Genomic DNA, 22,413 nt, shown 5'->3' on the forward strand with positions numbered 1-22,413 from the left:
ACTAAAACAGATAAAATATTGAAATAACTTATATAAATCTTATTAAGTACTGTATTCAATTTAAAAATGTATTTCAATTCATCCTTTGCTGAAAACCGTTTTATAATATAACAAAGTCTAGTTTTGTTGGCAGCATTGTACTAGAACAGCGGGAAAATGTTTTCGTGAACGAGACTATCTGGATTCTTGAAAAAGTTTTGAGGTTGTGGAATAACTTTAATTTTTACATTCTCTATTTGAACGAAAATACTTGAGTGAAAAACTTGAATCTCAAAATGGCAAATAAAGCCGCCTTAGCAAAACAAATATATTACTCGGACAAGTATACGGATGATGAATACGAATACAGGTAATTGAATGTTTTTACCCAATGTTTTGGAACTTGCATTGTTCTGACAATGGTTTTAAAAACATCAAAACTTGAAACTTATTGTTTAAAAACTGTAACAATACGATCAAGCTTCAAATTTGGTGAGGTAACCTTTCAAGATTTTGCCCAATAAGTTTTTTATAAGACAAACTAATATAGTTTATTAATTTTTTGCATGTGTATTTAATACTTTTTATCTATAGTTAGAGATAACCTTTAAATTTTACGAGTATTATGCTAGCACATGCATCGTAGCCTGTTTGTTCACGATCATTTTATGAGAATAAAAACAATTGCTCTTATTTCTATTTGAATCTACATTGCAATGTTCACAGTATAATTTGTTTCTGTTGGTGGAGGACAAATTTTGTCCAAACGTCTTAAATGGTGATTTTAATGGTGACCTAAAATTCTAATTGTTTTCAAAAATTTGTCTCGTTTTTGATAAACTCATTGAATACCAGTACTAAGAGATGTATATTATCTTATTCCATCCAAAAATCTATTAGCCTACCTAAAAAATAGTTGAAATATTTTTTCTTTCTGATGGGTTATGACTGCTTTTGACGGAAGTTCCACAGTCCACACAACTGGAAAAGAATTGGAGGTTTTTGTAGCACTTAGAATTATGCACAATGACTTGACCTCCTCTGCAATGGAGGATCTCGCAGTTAAATTGTATTTCGAATTACACTAATTTTTGGATCTATCTAGAACTTGAACTTATTGGATTTTTTTTACCATAGATTTGTAGGCCTATTCTTAATTTTATCAAAATTGTTAACAATCGTTTTCGAGGCTCTTTGACTAATTATGTAACTTATGAACTATACATATTATTTGCTGGGTTAACATGATTGGATAATTCTTAGCTGGGAAGTTTTCAGAGTGATGGAGATTCGTACTATATTGAGACAACAGGGAGGAATAAGTAAGAATGCTGATTCACTCCCCCAATCGCGAGGCATTAGCTCTCATTGCGCTTATTAGACTAGGAATACCAGCCAAAGAGTGCTTGCATAGTGAGGAGTTAGAGGTAGGTCGAGGTCAGGGTCGAGATAGGAGTGCCTCAATTTGATACAAATACATTGTCATGTGGGCGCCCTCATAGTAAGGACGTCAAGGTAGAGGTTTATCGCCCGGCTTATAAAGAGGTTTAGCGTGACCCTTTTGAAGACAACCGAGTCTATGTTTCAAGTGGTCTATCGCGCTGTGTCTCCGCGATTGGTGGGTTCATGACGATATATTGATGTCTTGGAAAATGTTGCTATCACTAGCGCTAGAGGTGAAGGAAAGCCTGTTAACACTCCTCAATATGCTAAGCTCCCTCTACCTCTTTCTCGACTTTGACCACTACCTCCTCACTATGCGAGTACTCTTTCACCGATAATACCTAGGAACACACACTATTTTGGTGTCTCACTAAGGACACCATTGATATAATAAGATGGGATGAGGGGGGGTTTGTTGTGAAGCAGCGTTCTTCCTTGTGTCCTTATGTAATACAGAGCCTTAATTTTGTATTGCACAAGCACACTACTGGTGTCTCGATCCGTTTATTCAATTACTTCATTTATTTATTGGAAACTGCATTGATACAACATCTTACTATTCCTCATCTCTAAATTAATGAATAGTATTTCTTGACTTAAAATTCTATGTATAATTTTGTATTCACCGATTCATTTGCTACAGACACGTGATTTTACCTAAAGAACTTGGCAAGCTAGTGCCAACCTCACGGCTGATGTCAGAAGCTGAGTGGAGAGACCTGGGTGTGCGTCAGAGCAAAGGATGGGTTCAGTACATGATTCACAAACCAGGTAATCACTCTGTTTTTGTTATTGTCACATCATTATTCTAATAACAGTTTTTATAAATTTTCCATCTGTAGATCCTATATATTGTGTGGGTTCGATCCTGGATGTAGTCTACACTCATTGACAGTAAAATAACATTGTGGTTGACTATTCAATTAATTAACAGAATTAAAGAATTAACATCAATTAATTAACATAATTAAAGAATTCATATATTGATGGAATGCAATCTGAATTCGTATTACTATTTTATAATAATATTGTGATATATCAACATAAATCAGCGGAGATTGAAAAGATAACCATTTATTCTTGGAAAAAGATATTTGAGAACATCCTTTCCGTCAACATATTACTGAATAAGCTTTTATAAACATAAATAATAAAAGGACATTATTGAAAATGAGTTAATTATGTAATATTCAGTGTTTGATTGAGAAGATCCAATCATTTCTTCGTAATTCTTGGGCCAAACAAATTTGTATCTTGTACTGATACTTAATTTCTTTTATTCTTTAGTTACTTGACTACATTTAATCACCGTTACCAGTAATTAAGTGATCTAACTGAACTTGATTAGTAATCAAACTGTATCTATCAACGAAGATTGTTGTGGGCGTTGCCTGTAGTCTTCTAATATTTGTAGAACTAAATAATAATATCTAGAAGAATTTAACCTAGGATAAACTAGTTGTGTGAGAAATCGGGTTTGGCCGGTCCCGTTTAGAGAATCGAACAGTATACCTCATAACCGTTTAAAAAAGTGAACCAATGTTCCTCAATGTCAAGGTAGGTAGATAAATGTATTTGTTACCTCAATATATTACGAGGGGCATTAGTAAATAAGGTTCCCATAATTTTTCTAAATAGACATTTCTTGAGTATGGCGTGAGGCATGAGGTCAAGCGCATGTCATTCCTTCACTGAATGCAATAGACTTATACAATTTACAAACATGGTAATCAGATATGCAGTTTTCCCCATACACTTTGATTAACTGATAATGAATAGGTGAAATCCGTTTTGCATTAAGAAAATGAACAGCACAACACGAATTTGCTATGTGGTGTTAACAGCAATTGGGAGATTAATCTTGAAAGGCAGCTTGCCCGGCATTTCTCGACTTCGAGAGGCGCAAGTGGTGGGTATAGTGAGTAGAAAGAGGAACAACTGATGAATAAAGGGCCCTACACACCTACGGATTTATTTAGCTTGCGGATCTGGCCTGTCTTGGCTCGGCTCGGGAGAAATACGTGAGTGTGAACGCGATTTTATGGCGAGCTGAGCCAGGCCGAGCCGAGCCAAATCCGTCCAGGGCTACTGGAGCGGATCGGCTCGGCTCGGGCGAAATCCGTGAGTGTGTAGGCTATCCCGGCCGGGCGCGTGTAGTTACCAAAAATCTACATCGCCTAAAAATCGAGATAGCAAAATTTTGATTTCAGATTCGGATTCAGCACCCTCGAATTAGAAAACGGTTCGCGGGGACTCTAAAATAGTCGAAAATAAAAAACTCGGTGAGCACTTTAATGTTATTAATGAAGAATTCTATTTCTATGAAGAATTTGGTTGAACCTATAGCAAGAAAGTTCTAGTACTCTAAAATAATAATACAGTGGGACCCCGATTTAACGTATTTGAAGGAACCAAGAAATTCGTACGTTATGTAGGGGTTCACTTAAAAACGAGGTTCGTTAAATCGAGGTTGAAGTCTGGCAAAATATGTTATATAGGGGTTAGTTATAACCTCCATATAAAGTATATTGAACACGTTCAACCTCTATTTGAAGTAGATTTTTAGATATACAGTTTACAGTACTGTACAAATACTGTACTGTATGTTTCATATTACAGTACAGTACTGTACTGCTACAGAAGGTGGAAGAAAATAAGATATTGAAACTATTCAATTGCTATTATATAATAGAAATACTGTATTGAAAATAACAATTGAATAAATGCTATTATTTAATAGTACAGTAGTTTGATAATTGTAATACAGTACCCATTTTCCTTCCACCTTTGTAACTAGCCAACTTGGCTTCTTAAAAATGAATGCAGATTTGTTAACTACTCTATAAAGGTGGAAGGAAATAGGATATTGCAATTATCAATTGCTATTAAATAATAGAAATACCGTATTAAAAATAGCAATTGAGTAAAAAGTGCTATAATTCAATAGTAGTTGAATAATAGCAATACTGTACTGTATCCTATTTCTTTGCACCTATACTGTATAGCTCAATCAATTAGGAAATTTGTTCAGTAAATTAAAAGAACTACCTACTGTTCACGTATATATTTTCAGAATAAAGTATGCATACAGTATTATTTTCAATAGTTTTTAATTAGCAAGTTCAATCAATCAAATTAGCAAGCAGACAAAAACTCACGTACGGCTGCTGCCTGGCCCAAAGTAATCAATAATTTTTGATTGTGTATTCGCTGTATAGAGTTTCACTTGGTCCAATGCACAGTCTAGCTTGGTGATGGATTCCTTAGTATTTTCGGATACAGCGCTCTTTAAAAAGAAACACTTGAACACGTTCAGAGCTTGACGAGCATCTTGTGAAGTAGGGTCCGGTCGATCGGCAACAGCTGCATCAGCTTGGACGTCTTCTTCTTCCTCGCCTTCACCGTCATCATCTGCCTCCGGATCTGCGGTTACTTTGGAGATGATTTCATAATCAGTAAGCTCCCCACATACTGCAACATCTTCATCAAAGTTTGCAAATTCCTCAAACTCGATGTTGATATCCAATGCTTCTTGAATTCTTGGCCAGGAGGCTTCGACATTCAAACCAGGCTGTGCGGGTAAAGGGTTATCTAACTCCTCTTCATCCGTGACTTCCTCTTGCACACTGAGTTTGAAACCACTTTTTTGAAACAATTTGCAATTGTTTGTTGAGAAACATTATTCCATGCTTTCATCACCATCCACATGGCGTCGTGAAGGTTGATGTTAGTTGAAGTTTGGTGATCCATGTCGTTCAGGTATTGTCTAACCACTTCCCGTCTGTAGAGTGTTTTGAAATTCTGTATTATCCCTTGATCCATGAGCTGAAGTTTTGATGTTGTATTACACGGCAAGAACTGGAGATTAATATGGGTCAACTTCGGGATGTCCTTGTGGGCCGAACAGTTGTCTATAAATAACAAGATTTTCTTCTTTCTCAGTTTCATTTGCATGTTTGTTTCTTTTAGCTAGTTGCTGAAAATTTCTCCTGACATCCAAGCTTTTTTATTAGCAACGTACTTTGTTGGCAGAGACGTAACGTGTTTAAAGCAGCTGGCTCTTTTGATTTTCCGATTATTAAGGGCTTCAGCTTATGTGTACCTGATGCATTAGCCCCAAGCATCACCGGAAGCCGTTCCTTGCTGTTTTCCCTCCACTGCAGGAATCACCCTTGAAAGTCAAAGTTTTGTCTGGTAGGCATTTGAAGAATAAGCCTGGTTCGTCTACATTGTAAATATCATCTTCATTGAATCCTTGTGTCAAGTCTATCAGTTTTTTCTTCTATTCCGCGCACACTGCATCATCAACACTACCGCTTTCACCACACACTTTTTTAAAAGTTACTTCATTCCTCTTCTTGAAGCGGTCCAACCAGCCATTGCTTGCTCGAAAAGAATTATGGCCCAACTGCTCGGCAAATTGTTGAGCTTTTTCCTGAAGTATAGGTCCCGAAATGGATACGTTTTTGTCACGACACTGTTTAAGCCATAACATGACAGCAGTTTCAACGTCCTGTAATTCGGCTGGTTTAGCCCTTTTACACTGACCAGAAAGTCCACCTTCGTCTTCATATATGTTTTTATTTCTAAGAATTGTTGGTGTAATGTTGAATTCCTTTGCAATATCCACTTTCTTCTCATGAGGGTTTTCTTCTATGAATTTTAAAACTTTACGTTTGAAGTCAACACTTAAAGACTTTCTTTTCTCGGCCATGACGCACTCAAAAACAAACTTGCAAAAAAACACAAAAACACACTTTCAGTCACACAAAAACTCTTCATTCAAAATCTGCAACCGTACACTTCACTGTCTGAGAATACACAAGAATACATAGAACATTACAGACAGTACTGTACTCTATTATGGGCGGCGAGCGGAAGGGAGGTAAATGAAAACTTTCATGTTCAAACATGCTCAAGTGATGGCCTAGATAAGAATAAAATACTTTATACAGGGGTCTGAACCGTGGGAATACGTTATATAGAGGTGTCTAACGTTAGGTAGGGGCTTCTTAATTTTTATATACGTTATACAGGGGTCAAATATTACTAAACACACCAAAAATCGTTATATAGAGGTTCTAATACGTATTTTGTACGCTACATAGGGGTTACTTTTCTATTAAGGTTTATGGGGGTTTCAAGGGACCAGAAAAATACCTTAGGTTGTTCGTTGTATCGGGGTCCGTTATATCGAGGTTACACTGTACCAGTGTTTCCCAAAAATTGTTATTAGCTGTAGAATAAACATATTTCAATTTTTTATTCAATAAAAATCAACTTCTTTTTATATTATTTTTGTCTACTTGTGTGAATTTTTATTGAGGAAGCTGTAGTTGAATCACAATTTTTTTGTCTCTATTTTTACAGGATAATATCGAGTATGACAACCTTTTTCAATCAATGAATTGTCATAGTATTTTAAATACTATATTACACAAGATGTAAACTGTTCTATACCGTACTTATTGGGAGCTGGTTGAGGCTTTACAGTATTAAGTATAGATGTACAATTCTCTATCTACTGCTACGCTGTGTGAATAAATTAAGAGTTGGTATGTGTCTGTGTGAGAGAGAGAGATTGATTGATTGATTTTTATTGATAGTGTGCTAGGTCTCGACAGACACATTACTAAACAGCATTACTAAATATATATTTAGATAATTAAACAAAATAAACGATAGTATCATGAACAAAATAGTATTAATGCAATTAAGAAAAAGAAAAAATTGTAGATAATTGGACAATGACAGATTAATTGTTATAATTATTATAAGATAGCAGAAAGCTCTATCCAGGAGTTAGAGAGAGAGTAGAGAAAAATAAGGGGACAGGGAGAAGAGATGAAGAAGAAAAGTAAAACATATAATTTATATATTTAAAAGAAACTACAAATAAAGCACAATTACTTTCAAGTGGCGTTGAAAGATCTGATAATGAAACTGCACTTCAGCGGACCTCAAAAAGCCTACTGAATTCACATCCGTCAGAGAGAGAGCGAGAGAGTGTGTGTAGAGAGACAGATAACATAACAATAAGGAGGAAATATAAGTGAAAATGGTCAGAGTGAAATTCATATTCAACTCTTTTCATATTCATAGTTGATTTTCTGATTTCATATTTGGATTCATCTTTTCAAAGTTTAAATAAAAAAAGTTTTAAAAATGTTCATGTTTAGACCAAAATTTCAAGTGTTCAAACCTTTCCCTTTGTGAGCAAAAAATTATTATCTTATTAACCTAGTACTTTTTTACTATAATATAAAGCTATATTACTCCCTTGTTTTCGGCTATTGTCGAAAATGGGACTTACGCTTTAAAGAATTTGATGTCGCTGAATTCAAATCTGAAATCAAAATTCCTCTATCTCTATTAGATTTTGGTGGAGAGGATAGCCTTGAAAAGTAGGGCAGGCCGGGCTCGTGTTGCTTACTACTAGTGTGTAGTGATTTTGCTCCAAGTCGTTCAAGGACACAGGCCAACACAAGCCAAATCCGTAGGTGTGTAGAGCCCTTAAGGCAGAATAATTGCCAGATTTCTCTTTGCACATTGAGTGTCTCAGCGTTCTAGGGAACCTTATTTTACTACAGTAATTCCCCTCGTATTATTTATGTTCGGAGAGTCAAACATTTTTGAGTAAAATTTGGAAGGTACTTAAGATTTATTTTTTTGTTTTTCTCTTGTTAATTCCCCTCGTATTATTTATATGTATCTTTTCTATCTTTATTTTTAATGACATTTTATTATTCTTTTATTGAAATTCTATTTTATTTACTGTTGCAGACGAAACTTTCAATCCTTTTCCTTCTTTTCTTCAATTAATTAGAGTTTTTGTTTTAATTTCAGAACCACATATTTTGCTTTTCAAAAGGTCGCTAAGCTACAGTGAAGGAATGAACTAATCCAGACTCGTTTACAATACTGGAATACGTCGCTCTTGTTATATAAATCCTGTCGCTTTGAAAATTTTATAAGAAATGATTCGAAATTGCCATTTGAGGCTTTAGTATGTTCATTACTTTAAAAAAATGAATCTGAAGATAATACATTATTCATATTTGATTAGTTAAGAATCTTCAGATGGACCCATCTTATATTTGGCGAGTTTTGGTTCAATAGTAAAAACTTACTATTTCGATGTCGTTGAACTAAGAATTGGTTTGAATTTTTCTAGCAATACTCTCAAAATATAAGTGAATGACTTCATGATATATTTTTAATCCATTATTCCATAATAGTAGCCTGTTATTACATTATGCTGCATGCAATTCTCATATACATTAAATGTCACTTTTTACGTTGTTTCTTGCACTAAACTTTGTCTGTAAATCTAAACTTCTTACTCTCGTATGCATTTGCCTATAATAATCATGTTTTGTAAAATTCTTCATTAGCAACGAAATAATACCTACTATGTATTTTTCAGGCTAAAATTATAAAATAATTAATCATCCTATCAATGTTATTATTCGAGTTATTAGTTTGAGTGCAAAACAATTTGTTGTAAGCATGATAGACTTCTGTATTTAATATTATTTTTGTGATAACTACTCTCTATTAAACGATAATATGATGAGAAACATACTAATGCCTCAAGGTAATTTGAATCTTCGTATAGTAAATTTATTTCCTTCTGTTTTCAAAGCATTGATCTGTCCGTTTTGAAATACCATTACTTATGCATTTGGTTAAGGATGAATCATTATTTCTGTTCTTCTGTTTATGTTGTGTTTTCTGATTTTCCAAACATAATTTATTGTGAATTCGTTTTGCATATTTATACGAATGCATTTTGTGTTGTCAAGCTGCCATGTTGTGACTTATGAGAAAGATTCGAATCATTGAAGCGATCCTTGTACCATAAGTGTCATTTTCATAATCAAAGTGATTCTTTACGATCAAATTTACAAAATTAAATTCTTATTTTAAGCCAATTAATTTGGATATTTTGCAACAGTAACTTTCAAATTGTACAGTGAGTTGAGTAGATCGATACGATTATCTGTAAATATATTTTTTAATTTTAGTGTAGCATTTTATATTGTATTATCGGATCTTGAAAGTCATTAAAGCTGTGAAAACACGTCAACATCTTGTACAAATTATTTATACGATTTTGAAAATGATAGCCTATATTTCTATTTTACTCACATTTTAAATACTCGACTATGCATAATAAATTAAACACATTTTATAAATAATCGTATTTATCGTTCAATTTATTCAACAATTGTACCTGAAGATAACTCCAGTAGTGGTTACCACAAAAATATAGACATTTTTATATTAATTTTTGACTATCATGTGAGTATTTTATTTAAATAGTGGTATTAATAATAATAGTGGTGAGACAGTAATCCTTTCATCAGTGCGGTTGTAATGTCCTCACCTTGACTGAACAAAATTGAAAGAAAGGCTGGTATGAAATAGTAGATCTACCCACTGGGGTGACATTCATTTCATCAATATCTCTGATGATCAAGAATCAGCCCGCAGTCAACTTCAGTACGTCAAGTTTTCAGTTCATTAAGTTTCTGTTGCTTTCAGAAAGTCCAGTTGATACAGTATCATAATATATTTAATTTTTAAATAATCAAGACATTCTGAATAATATCAACATGTTGCTATTCAAAAGCAAAAACCTAACCCCTTACTATAGTCTGCAACAGTGTATCAGACTAATTAAAAGGTGACGCCGTGAAACTTAACCAACTGAATGGCTCAACTCTCCATTTGTTTCAATATCAGTCTAGCTTAAGAAATGGTGAAAGTAGGTACTTGATGAACTGAGATCTTGACGAAATGATACACTCCTCCCAAGAATTAGTGTTAGAAATAATTGTTTTAAATATGGAGTTTTCAAAGTGCAGTGAGATTTGTTATCAGGTTTACCTAAACATTACGCAGAATAGTGGAGACTACTATCTGAGGCCGGTGCACACTTTTCATGCAGCGGTCCGATCCGACTCACGTCCTATTTTCTGTGGGGTGGAGGGTTGTTACCTACTAATATGACGGACAGGTGAGGCTTCCCACATTCAAGTCTGTGATCTGTTTCACTATTATACAGGGTGTTTACGAACTCTCTACCAACACTCTAGGGCATTGTTCCTGGGTAAACAACATATCCAAATATCATATTTAAATTGTCCAGAAGTCTTCAGTTACTCTCACAGCGGCCATTTTGCTTTTTCACTCATTATTTTTTCTTAATAATGGTTAAACATACGAAATTGAAACTTTACACAATCAATTATAACAACTAAACAAAGCTACAAAAGATTATGATGAATTTTCAAATACATAAAACAAAATGGCGGCCATTTAAAATGTTGTTTCTTAAATAACTTAGAAACCGTTGGTTTTACAAAAAAATACAAGAATAACTTTTTTTTAGTAAATTTAATTACCTATCGATTGGTACCTGATTTTTAAGATCGGACCAATATTAACTGATATATGGCAGCTTCAGTGAAAGGACACCGTTGGGGGTTTGTTGCAGAGCATGCCAAGGCATGCGGCTAAAGTCTGCCACAACAATGCAACAGTCTCCGTCTGCTTTGCATGTCATTTGTAAGCTATTTTAGATTATTACAAATAATAATTAATGTTACATAACCCTCTTGGTCTTCGCATAAGTTTAGAATAACTGTAATTTATTTCACTTGAGTAAAGATTTGTTGACAATATGCTTTGTATTTACATTAATACAGAAACTTCTATACATTCTGAAAGAAAATAAAAATATAAAGAAAAAGAATACAATTAACAGAGGTTGGAAAACATAGCCAAACTGACTCCAGTCAATGGAAAACCGTTTCAGGGCATGTATCCGAGCAGATGGACGCATTTCGAGTAAATTATTTGAAGTTTAGCTATGTTTTCCAACCTCAGTTAATTGTATTATTTTTCCTTCAATACTCTTTTTATATTGGTAGAGAGTTCGTAAACACCCTGTATAGTGGTCCGTCTGTATGACCGTTGTGAGATCGGAACGCTGCATGCCAGTGCATATATAAAAATGTAACTAAACCTTTCTCTGTTAAATTCTGCTCTAGAGAGGAGTGGAAGTCTGAGGAAGGGCCCTACCCCAAAAGGAAAATGTGGCTACGGGGTGTACAGTGATTCACCTAGAACACAAGTTTAAGCAAGTCTGGGACAACACTGTACCTACCATCTTTCTGGCAGAGATTTGGATCATCATGGCTTGGTCCAACATAGGCATTGCCAGACGCTATTGCAATAAGCATATAGTATTCCTGTCAGATTGTCAGGCAGCCCTCAAGGCTCTTGACTACAATTAAATCAATTCCAAATTGGTGTGGAAGTGCCACAAAACACTCAGCAGGCTTGCAACATGCAACTCTGTGCATCTTGGTTTGGTACCTGGCCATGTAGGTATAGGAGGTAATGAGCTTGCTAAGCGGGGTTCTAGTATGCCATTATTTGGCCCAGAGCCAGGCTGTGGCTTAAGCAAAAGAACTGTAAGTTCAAAAGCGCAATAAGTAAATGGTCCAGGGACTTACATCACCAGCAATGGCAGGGTCACCCTGGTCAAGCACCTGGCAAAAGGCTGCTGGCAGACGCAAGCCCTGGCTTCACCAGCTGGCTGGTGAGTCTGGGTAGAGGTCAGGTCAAGCAGATGATTGCCCTGATAACTGAACATGGCCACTTCAGGAAACATCTCCATACAATTGGACTCAGAAATAAAAGCCAGATGTGTAGGCTTTGTAATCAGTCTGAGGAGACTGCTAAGCATATCATACTGGATTGCGAAAGTCTTGGTGTTAGAAGAAGGGCTCTGTTTGGCTGCAAGCAACCAGGTGAGGAATGGGATGTTGGTATAGGGAAAAAACTCCTGGACCTTGTAAAGGACACGGGAGTTGGTTTGCCTAACTAACATACTTTGAGACACACAATAAGCTTCGGTTGACGTGTGAGGTTCTTTGGATCTTTGAATCCGTCCCTTCAAAAACATATATATGTAGGCTTTAGTCTCAGAGTAGGCTTTACTCGGCTTTAGTCTCAGATTGCAGAGGGCGATATGAATGAGCTATCAACAATGTCTTGCACGGATATAATATTGACTCTATTCAAAGTATTAAGGATATAATTACTGAATTGAAAATCATAAGAATAAATGAAAAATATAAAATCCGTACAGTATTTATACGTATTTTATAAAGTTATCAACACCAAACTAGGGCCCGAAACACACGAAGCGTTTTTCAGACGGGTCGACAGGATAGGGAGTTCTCCGATTAGCTGATGCTCAATACGTCAATCCATCAGCTCCTTGTCCTGTCATGTCGTGCCGACTCGTATGAAAAAACGCCTCGTGTGTTTCGGCCCCAAATGCAATGAAAGTGTGATGAATGATAGAAATCCCTCTTTACAGTGTTTTTGTCAGGATTGTAGAAAGTAGATAGAAACGGACTGAATACTTGAGTAGAAGGCAAGGTGAACTTGATCAACGCAATAGTGTTTGTTGGTGTGTTGAAGATGAGGGAGGGATACAGGACAGTGAAGAAGTGAGAAGGAGGAGGATGAGCTGACTAAGGACAAATGGACAGTCCTAATAGAGTGAATTCCGATTGACAGCGTGTGTGTTTCGTCAGTAGACTACTCTGCATGCAAATCGTATGGAATGGCATGGCATGTATTTGTGTGGGACGAGGTTTGAAAAAACACGCTAAATCAAATCACATTGAAATAGGTTTATCCAACAAACAAATTAAGGTTATTGTTGGTTGGAATTTATAACAAGAAACTTGAAAAGTATTCGTAGAAGATGGAAATCTTTTATTAATAAAAATTGACTGAGCTTTGAGCGCGTTTCTCCTGTAAGATCGCCCATTCACCTGCTATGGATACTTAAACCTTCATAGACCCGAGTCACAGTACATAATATTACAGTACAATATTTCCGGATCGCACACTTACAGACGAAGTTACTTACTTGTTACTTATTTCGTCTGCTCAGACCAGGTAACATTTTTCTTGGTTACAAATTTAGGGACAAATCTATCTAAAAATAAGTATTATGATCTATGAAAAACAATATTAAAAAGTACAGTAGGGTCTTTCTAAATGATGGACCCATTTCAAAAACGTATTATTTATTAAAGTAAAAATGCAAAATGAACAACCTTTATATCAATGGAAAAAGAAAGTTTCAACGTTTTTTTTTTTTAATACCTTACAAGTGTTCAAAGTGGCCTCTGGCTGCTGCACGGCAAACATCTACGCGGTAGCCAAACTCGTCCTACACGCGAGAAAGCGTATCTGGTGTTATTGAGTGCATGGCAGCAGTGATACGGTTCCGCCGGAGGCCACATTGAACACTTGTAAGGTATTAAAAAAAAACTTTGAAACTTTCTCTTTCCATTGGTATAAAGGTTGTCCATTTTGCATTTTTACTTTAATAAATACCAATTTTTGAAAAAGGGTCCATCATTTAGAAAGATCCTGTATTACCGCCGTATCGGTATTCACAATTTTCTTATCTAAATGCGACAGCCATCAAATTATATAGCTGACAATCTATATAATTTAATGTCATAAATAAAATATTATTTTATAAAGAGTAGAGCTTTCAATAGAAACCTGAATAGGCGCGTAGGCCTACAGTCGTCTGAATTTGAAATGGATGAGAATCGAGGATATTTTGATTTCTTGGCAGGTAATTTATAAAATTTACAAATAATAACCCACTTTCAAATTTCCGTCATCCTTTTTATCTTTTTTAAATTAGTATGATACCTGTGCAAAACAAAATTAACTGATTTTGTGAACACTCCCGAGAACAGTGAAATTAACTTTAATTCTATGGTACGGTACAGATTTCCACATATATACAACTATTCATATTTTTTTCAATTTTTGGGATCGCAAAATGGACTGCATTCACTCGTGATCAACATTTCTCTTTTGTTCTGGAATGTATTAAACTTTGCAATTTCAAAAAGTGATTTTTAAATAATTTCAGCAATACATGCCGTACCGTGATCCGTACGTAATATGATTGTCGGACCCGGCTGAAGTATGACAGTCGAAAGACCAATTGACGGCTCAAACTATTCAGACGAGATGGGACCTTCCCGCAAGGGACTCCCCACAAATAAAGGCTTTACAAATTTACTTCTACTAATAAGTACCTAGGCCTATTTCTTAATGAAAACGACATTGATGATCGAAAACTTGACCTGCGGTTTCTTTATTTTGTAATTGGGTATGACCTGACGTTGATTCAGACCAGTTACCGTCGACCGGGGTGACTTTGTCCCACCTCGCGGGAAAATATTCAAATCAATTTATCTCTGTTCCGAAATCAATGTTCAACATTGATACCCGTAGCCCTGATCATTATCGAGGTTCTACAATCGATATCTTGTCGAATCTCGATATAGTAGTTGAATTATCGACATAAAGCTAAACTGCTTGTTTCATCTTGTGATTTCGTTGTCGGAAAACTTCGTATTAGAAAACTTATTTCTGAAAGGCTTATGATATCGGTGAGTACATATTATTTTGGCCTTTTTATTATCTTTCGATTGATATATCTATAATATTCATAGTTTAACTGGTTAGGATTCTGTTACTATAGTGAGGTCCACGTTATAATGACAGTATTTGATAAACTTTGGTTTTGCTATCCTTGTCTATCATTCGACAAAGACGGTGGTACTATCCTTTTCTAGGTCTACAACGATGACAATTATGTTTTTGACAGTGTAAAAATATAATTAAATCACTTTTTGCTTTTGGAAAAAACGACTAGCAGTCGAATATTTTACAATAAATGAATAAATCACTCACTGGACAACGAGATCTTTCGGAAGTTCCGCCATCTTCAACCAAGTTCTTGGTACAACCAAGAAGATGGCGGAACTGCCGAAAGATCTCGTTGTCCAGTGAGTGATTATTCATTTATTGTAAAATATTTGACTGCTAGTCGTTTTTTCTAATATATATATACCTTAGCAAAAAGTGATTTAATAATAAGCAGTTCGTGATGGAAAACAACATTGAAGAAATATAATTAGTTGATGCAGAGAATCGGCATCGCTATTCTTCTATCTTTATTCACTGCCATTATAACGTAGACCACACTATAGTTAAATACAAGGAGGTCAATTTTAGGTTAAAATTGGGGTGACTTTGTCCCAGTATAAAAATTGTGATATTATGCAGAATATGATGCAAATACAATTCAAAATATGATAAATACCATGTATTCTACCTGATAAAACAAAATATTCACCTTGCTTGAGATTAATACGATCTTAATATTCATTTCTAGCTGATTCTGCAGCTGGAGCCAACATGCCTCGACGCTAAAAGAGATCTTTAGGCAGCAGAAACTGAAATATTTTTTTAAAAGAAAAAATTGAGATTTTTTGAAGTGGATTTCATTTGTTTTCAATGTAATTATTCATTTTAAAGGTTAACAGTTAGTTTCACTTTGTGTAGCTCTTAAAAATACTTTTTCAATATATTCTTCAAAGTGGGACAAAGTCACCCCAACCCCTGGTTGACATTGTCTCTTAATTTAAAAAAATATATCTTTGTTGAAGCGGAGAAAAATACTAACTTTTTATAATGAAAAATACTCTTCAAACATTGCAGAACACAATGAAAGAGATTTGTTGGAACTCAAGTATTGATTGCAAGCGGTTTAAAATCTCAACTCCCCAAAATTGGGACAAGTTACCCCGGTTTACCGGTACTTTATTTCTATATCTTGAATATAGTAACGGTAATTCTGATTAGCCCCCCCCCAGCCTTTGATGAATCTTGTAATTTAGAGATTCTTCATAAATATATCTTATGGAATGTTATTATTTTTCAATCATCATCATTATTCTTATTATTTATCTATTCAAAGTTTTATATTGCAAATTACTAATGGGAATGAGTTAAATAGACCTTTAATATTTGCATAATGAGTTACAAAAAGGAGAAGAAATCATTTTCACTGTGTATTTTAATGTAGCCTAGAATAACACTTCCAGGTTCGGTACAATCTCAATAAATAAATTATATCAATAAATAATTTTATGCAACAATATATTGTGAATATAAAGGGTCATTCAAATAGAGCGCCGGTTTTTAAACGGCTGGTAAATTTTCGTTTATCGGTTGGCAACAATGCGTGACCTCGATTCTATTTCTGGTAACATTCCGATTGTCAATTCTGATCGTATTTCTTTAGATCTTGCAGTCTGTGTCTAACCATGGAGAAGTTTACTTGTGCGCAACGAGTGTTAATCGTCAAAACGTTCTATCAGAATGGAGAGAGTTATGCGGCTACTGTCAGGCTACTTCGCGGTACTCTAGGACGAAATGAAGCACCGAATGAATCAACAGTTCGCAGACTCATGAAAAAGTTCTTTGAGACGGGCTCAACAGTCGACCTTAAAAGTCCTGGACGTCGTCGTTCTGTCCGAACTGAGCAGAACATTGCGTTAGTTCGTGACAGTGTTGCTGTTAGCCCAGCGAAATCAATTCGTCGCCGTGCTCAGCAATTGAGATTGAAATGTTCTTCTGTACGGAGAATTCTTCGGTACGATCTCCAATGTCACCCCTACAAAATACAGTTGACGCAACATTTGAAAGTGACAGATCACCAGAAAAGACGACAGTTTGTCGACTGGGTATTGGGAAAACTGCAGGAGGATGACAGCTTCGCAAACAAAATCATCTTCAGTGGTGAAGCGCACTTCCACTTGAACGGTTTCATTAATAAACAGAACTGCCGTATTTGGGGTTCAGAAAACCCTCGCATCATTTCAGAAAGAGAAATGCATGCACAGCGAGTGACAGTTTGGTGCGGCTTTTGGTCAGGTGGCGTCATCGGCCCTTATTTTTTCGAAGACCAGGAAGGTAAAGCAGTGACAGTGAATGGAGACCGATACCGTTCGATGATTAGGGAGTTTTTATGGCCTCATTTGGATGGAATAGACATTGACGAGTTGTGGTTTCAGCAGGATGGTGCCACATGCCACGCTGCCCGCGAAACAATTGTGTTGCTCAATGAAGGGTTTCAGGATCGCGTCATTTCTCGTAATTCCGATCATCATTGGCCACCAAGGTCGTGTGACTTGACGCCTTGTGACTTTTATCTTTGGGGTCATCTGAAGTCATTGGTGTATGCTAATAAACCCCGAAACATCAATGACTTGAAGGAGGAAATTCGACGGGTTATCGGCGAAATGGAAGTGGAAACTTGTCGTGCAGTAATAGGGAATTTCATGGACAGAGTTGATGCGTGCCAGCGCAGTAGAGGAGGACACATTCATGACATAATTTTTCATACATGAAATCGGAAGGTGAGATGAACATGTTGATGTATTTATTTTCAATTTTTCGTTTAAATTAACCTCTTAATTTGATATATTAAAACCGGCGCTCTTTTAGAATCACCCTATAAAATCTACTTTACTGGCTACACTAGTTACTTTGGTTTATTTGTTATCGGTTCTAGGCCTCGTAGGATAAGCCTACCGCCGGGTATGTTACCCAGAATCAAAGCGACGACATGTTGAGTTTAATTCGAGAATCCCCGCAGCGCTAGTGAATGATACGAGTTACGTTGCATGCCTATAAATGAGGGGACAGCGCGTATTTATTTGCTTCAGCTATGTGATGAATTCTCTCATCCCTCCTGTAGAAATCTTGGTTGAAGTTTGCGTTTGCGCATTCGACTGAAAAGCGGGGAGAGGAGCCGCGGAAAAGAAAGCACTGATCGTTGGGTTTAAAATGCAGCGGTGACACTTATTCAGCCCACATAAGGGAACTGGACGCTTCACAAAGGACAGGGCTGAACCTCTTCGCACTGTCATGGAATACAGTCACATCACCCAGATAATGATCATGGCAATTTTGCTGGCCTATGGTGCAGGTAATAACCATTTACAATTTTGACTAACATACTCTCGAACAAGATTATTATTGGTTTTTTTGGAAATAGTTTCGAAAGTGTTGGTGTTTGCATGCGTTAAATAATTTTATTAAAGATTTTGTACTTTTTAGTGATTCTTCGGAAAAATATATTCATTCTTCTGGGTTGTAGCAGTTTGAAGTTGTTTAGATGTGTAAGCTTAAAAGCCTTTGTCAAACTTTGGAAAACTTTCTTATTTTTGAAAGGTGTGCTTATCTGCTTCAATTTTTTTATTATTGCTGTTACTGTTCATTCTTCACTTTACCGGTACCGTACTTTTTTACACAGAAATGAAGTCGAAGTTATTATTATATACTATTCATTTATACAATAAGTACATTATCAAAATGATAGGGAGAGGAAAAATAGTGTAACCTAGTGCTATTCCTCTCCCAAATTTAGATAACACATAGTCCTAAATAGGTTAAGTCTTGTAGTTCTTCAATTTACAAAATTTTCAGCCCTCAAGTATTTTCAAATTTAGATGCTTCAAAATCAATAATCATCTATGTTTGTGCGTACTTTGTGCATTAGTGCGAGGAGATGACAGCAGCGTGGATGGAGGCGAAGGAAACGCAGAGACGGATTCGTCGCTGTACGCGAAGCGCCAGTCGATGTGGTTTGGGCCACGCCTCGGGCGCAACAAGCGCACCCAGTATGACATCACCCTGGGCGCAGGCAATGATAACAGCCTGCTGCCGCCGCCACACGAAAACATTCTCGACTTACTGCGCGACTCCAACTGGGCTATCATACCTGTCACTAGTCAGTAACCACATTTTTACTACTATTCAATACTATCTATATAACTTAACAGTAAGCTATACGATGTTCATTGTTGTCTGGTTTACCGGTTATGAATTTCCATTAATATACAAATAAGCAATCTAATCAATAAAATGTACATAATATTAAAAAATATAATATATAAAATTTACTACAAATGTAAAAAAATGGAATTTTTCGAAAATTAACCTACTCAACTTTAAACCCATGTTCTAGAGCAGGTGTAGTGGTAATTAATACATTAAATTTGGAGTGGGGGAAAATTTGAATTTAAATTACAATTTAAATAATTGTACAATAACCGAGAGTGGACAAAAATCGTTGTTTCGGTATCATTGTAAGAGCCAAGCCACATGATGTATTATTTCAGGCGTTTTCAGACGAGTCGGCAGAGCAGGAAGAATATTAAACTTATATCAGCTATTAATAACTGCTATGAGAATGAGTCATTGGTTCTCATGTCTCAAACATAAAACTATGAAACGTTTTTTTAAATGTTCGTAATGTCCATTATCCATTCACTCTCTCAAATTGTTAACAATAAGGGCCAAGCCACATGAAGCGTTTTTAGACGAGTCGGCAGGACAGGAAGCTCTCAGATTGGCTGATAGGTTTGACTTTCGGGAATCAGCCAATTAGAGAGCTTCCTGTCCTGCCGACTCGTCTAAAAACGCTTCATGTGGCTTGGCACTTATTGTTAACAATTTGAGAGAGTGGATAATGGACATTAAAAATACGTTTCATAGTTTTATGAACGATAGTTTTTTATTTGAGACATGAGAACCAATGACTAATTCTATTTATTATGTTTCATTCTTATATTATGTTTTGAATATGTATTTATTGTATGGCAAATAAATGTTTCGATTTGATTCTCATATCAGCTATTAATAGCTATCTAACAGCTAATAATAATAACTAACAGCTATTAATTGCTGATATAAGTTTAATATTGTAGCAGTAGCTGATATGAGTCATCATCACATTTACACTTACACAAGCGCTAACATTATGTTGTAGTATCTCCTCCTGAATTATAGAAATCAATTCAATTCAATTCAGTTTATTTCCAAAAACATATTACACGAATAAGAAATACAATATACAACATATTTTGGAATCCCCCTACTAGACTATCCATCTGTGTGTAGGGGGGGAGTTCCACTTTATACATAATAAGCTTAATCTGCTCATAGAAGTAAATAATAGAGAATACACTTATATTATGGATGTATTATTAATATTCTGATTATAAAATAGATAATATATGTGCTGATGTATATTTAAGAATGAGTATGTAGGAATAAGTATACTTAATACCTTGATTGATAAAAGAATAAATAAAGAAGAAATAACAATATTTTTTTGAAGACCGCAGTGGCAGGGATTCCAGAAATTCTCAGAAGAGAGAATGAAAAAAAAGCATAAACCAGAAAGGCAAAACAGTCAAATCGGTTATATCAATGATAAAATAAATACCAATCAATTGTCTGGAAACAGAAAGGTCTATAGAAAGAGGTCAAGACCATTTTTTCACTTGTTAACAAGTTTATTTACTTGCTGTTAGCCTAAGGGCCTGAGCTGATAAAAAGCTAACGTGTTATTAGTATAATGGATATAGTCTAGTAAAATATAAAACTTTATTTTGATATAATAATATGGAATAGACATATTGAGTCCCGCTCGAAAATTTACATTGGTGTCATTACCTCTATCTATAGACCTTACATTGTATGCATTACCATTACAATTCAAGGTCTATAGATAGTGGTAATGACACCAATGTAAATTTTCGAGCGAGACTCAATATGTTTATTCCATAATTAGTAAATCAAAATATAGTTTAATATTACATAAATACATATAGAACCGTCGAGAAAAATTCTTTCGGGGCTGTTTCCTGAAAAACGATCATTTGACTGGACTATTGGATAATTTGTTTAAGGCGGTGACAGCAGCGAGCCGTCGTGGGTGTCGCGACTGGGTCGCACCGAGGATGACGAGGAGGCGATGGAAGCGTCGCGATCCCCCCCTTTCGCCCCCCGCCTCGGCCGGCGACGCCATCTTGTGTCGGCGCAGTTTGCACCACGACTCGGTCGCACCTACGTCACAACTGCCAATGCCGGCTCAGCCCACCACTCATAACTCTACTCATTCACCTCTCATTTCTGTAGCGAGTTATTTCAATAAAATCCGTTAGATAATTGAGGTCAGAAAATTATATGATAACTGTTCAGCTCTTATTTCTGTAATTATCTTATTCTGATACGTCAAATCCATTAAATACTTGAGGTTCAGAAAAGCCTATAATTTGATTTTGTAACTAAATCCAATCAACTACTATTGTTCGAGGTTATTGAGGTCCAGAATACTCCAGGTTCCACTATTGAATACTTGAGGTTCAGAAATTTCTATTATTTGATTATGATCATTTGACTATATTTAAAATCCAAAAAACTAGATCCTATCAACTACTACTGACTAAACTACTATATTGTTTCATAATGGTTTGAGTTAAGAAAATCATGTTATTAAAACTGTGTCTGTAAAGAAATAAAAACCATTGATATATACAAATGTCTATTATTTTTTATTTCGAAATTGTAGGCCTTTTACAGCATGTGAAAGTTACAGCATGTGTATTCCTAATTGTCTATTAGGTTTTTATTTCGAAATTGTAGACCTTTTACAGCATGTGACGTAGTTTTGAAATTGTATTATGCTACAGTGAGGAGTAAACTTGAATATGCTGCTTTAGTTTGGGCTCCATTTCCCAACAGCGCTATTCTTGATTTAGAAAAAATTCAGAATAAATTTTTAAGGTATCTTTATTTTAAAAAGTTCAACGCATTCTGTCTGATAGCTTTTTCAACAGACAATCTAAGGTTGATATTTAATGTTCAAAGATTGGAAGAGAGGAGATCTGTCGGTTCCCTCTTGCTATTATATAATATCCTAGACAATCAAGTATTCATGCCAGAATTTATAAGTATGTTGCAACTTCACGTCCCGTTTAATAGACCAAGACCAAATATTCTGTTTCACATGCCATTTATCAGAACGACTCATCATTGCAATTCTTACATATACAGAACTTTACGTTTGTACAATAGAATAAGCCACTGCATTGATCCGTTTGCTGACAGTTTCCAAACCTTTAAGAAATCCTGTGAACTAGCATATCGCTCTATAGCTGACTCATGATTGATAAATAATTATACTAAACTCCCTCATTTCTTTTTTTCTCTCTTCTAAAGCCCTAT

General features: G+C 35.5%; 2 protein-coding genes across 2 annotated transcripts; both read left to right on the forward strand.

The window, feature by feature from the left end:
* The first annotated feature begins 3 nt into the window (after positions 1–3).
* On the forward strand, positions 4–9,628 carry LOC120349818 (cyclin-dependent kinases regulatory subunit-like). Its single transcript, XM_039420806.1, has 3 exons — positions 4–349; positions 2,066–2,193; positions 8,269–9,628. Exons 1-3 carry the CDS (start codon positions 276–278, stop codon positions 8,322–8,324), a joined length of 258 nt encoding a protein of 85 aa, XP_039276740.1. The 5' UTR covers positions 4–275; the 3' UTR covers positions 8,325–9,628.
* Positions 9,629–17,968: 8,340 nt separating this feature from the next.
* Positions 17,969–21,727, forward strand: LOC120349819 (PBAN-type neuropeptides-like). The gene is made up of 3 exons (XM_039420807.1): positions 17,969–18,325; positions 18,899–19,129; positions 21,096–21,727. The coding sequence occupies exons 1-3, from the start codon at positions 18,265–18,267 to the stop codon at positions 21,293–21,295; spliced, it is 492 nt and encodes a 163-aa protein (XP_039276741.1). The 5' UTR covers positions 17,969–18,264; the 3' UTR covers positions 21,296–21,727.
* The last annotated feature ends 686 nt before the right edge of the window (positions 21,728–22,413 follow it).

This window comes from Nilaparvata lugens, chromosome 2 (assembly GCF_014356525.2).
Source record: "Nilaparvata lugens isolate BPH chromosome 2, ASM1435652v1, whole genome shotgun sequence".
Taxonomy (NCBI): Eukaryota; Metazoa; Arthropoda; class Insecta; order Hemiptera; family Delphacidae; genus Nilaparvata; species Nilaparvata lugens.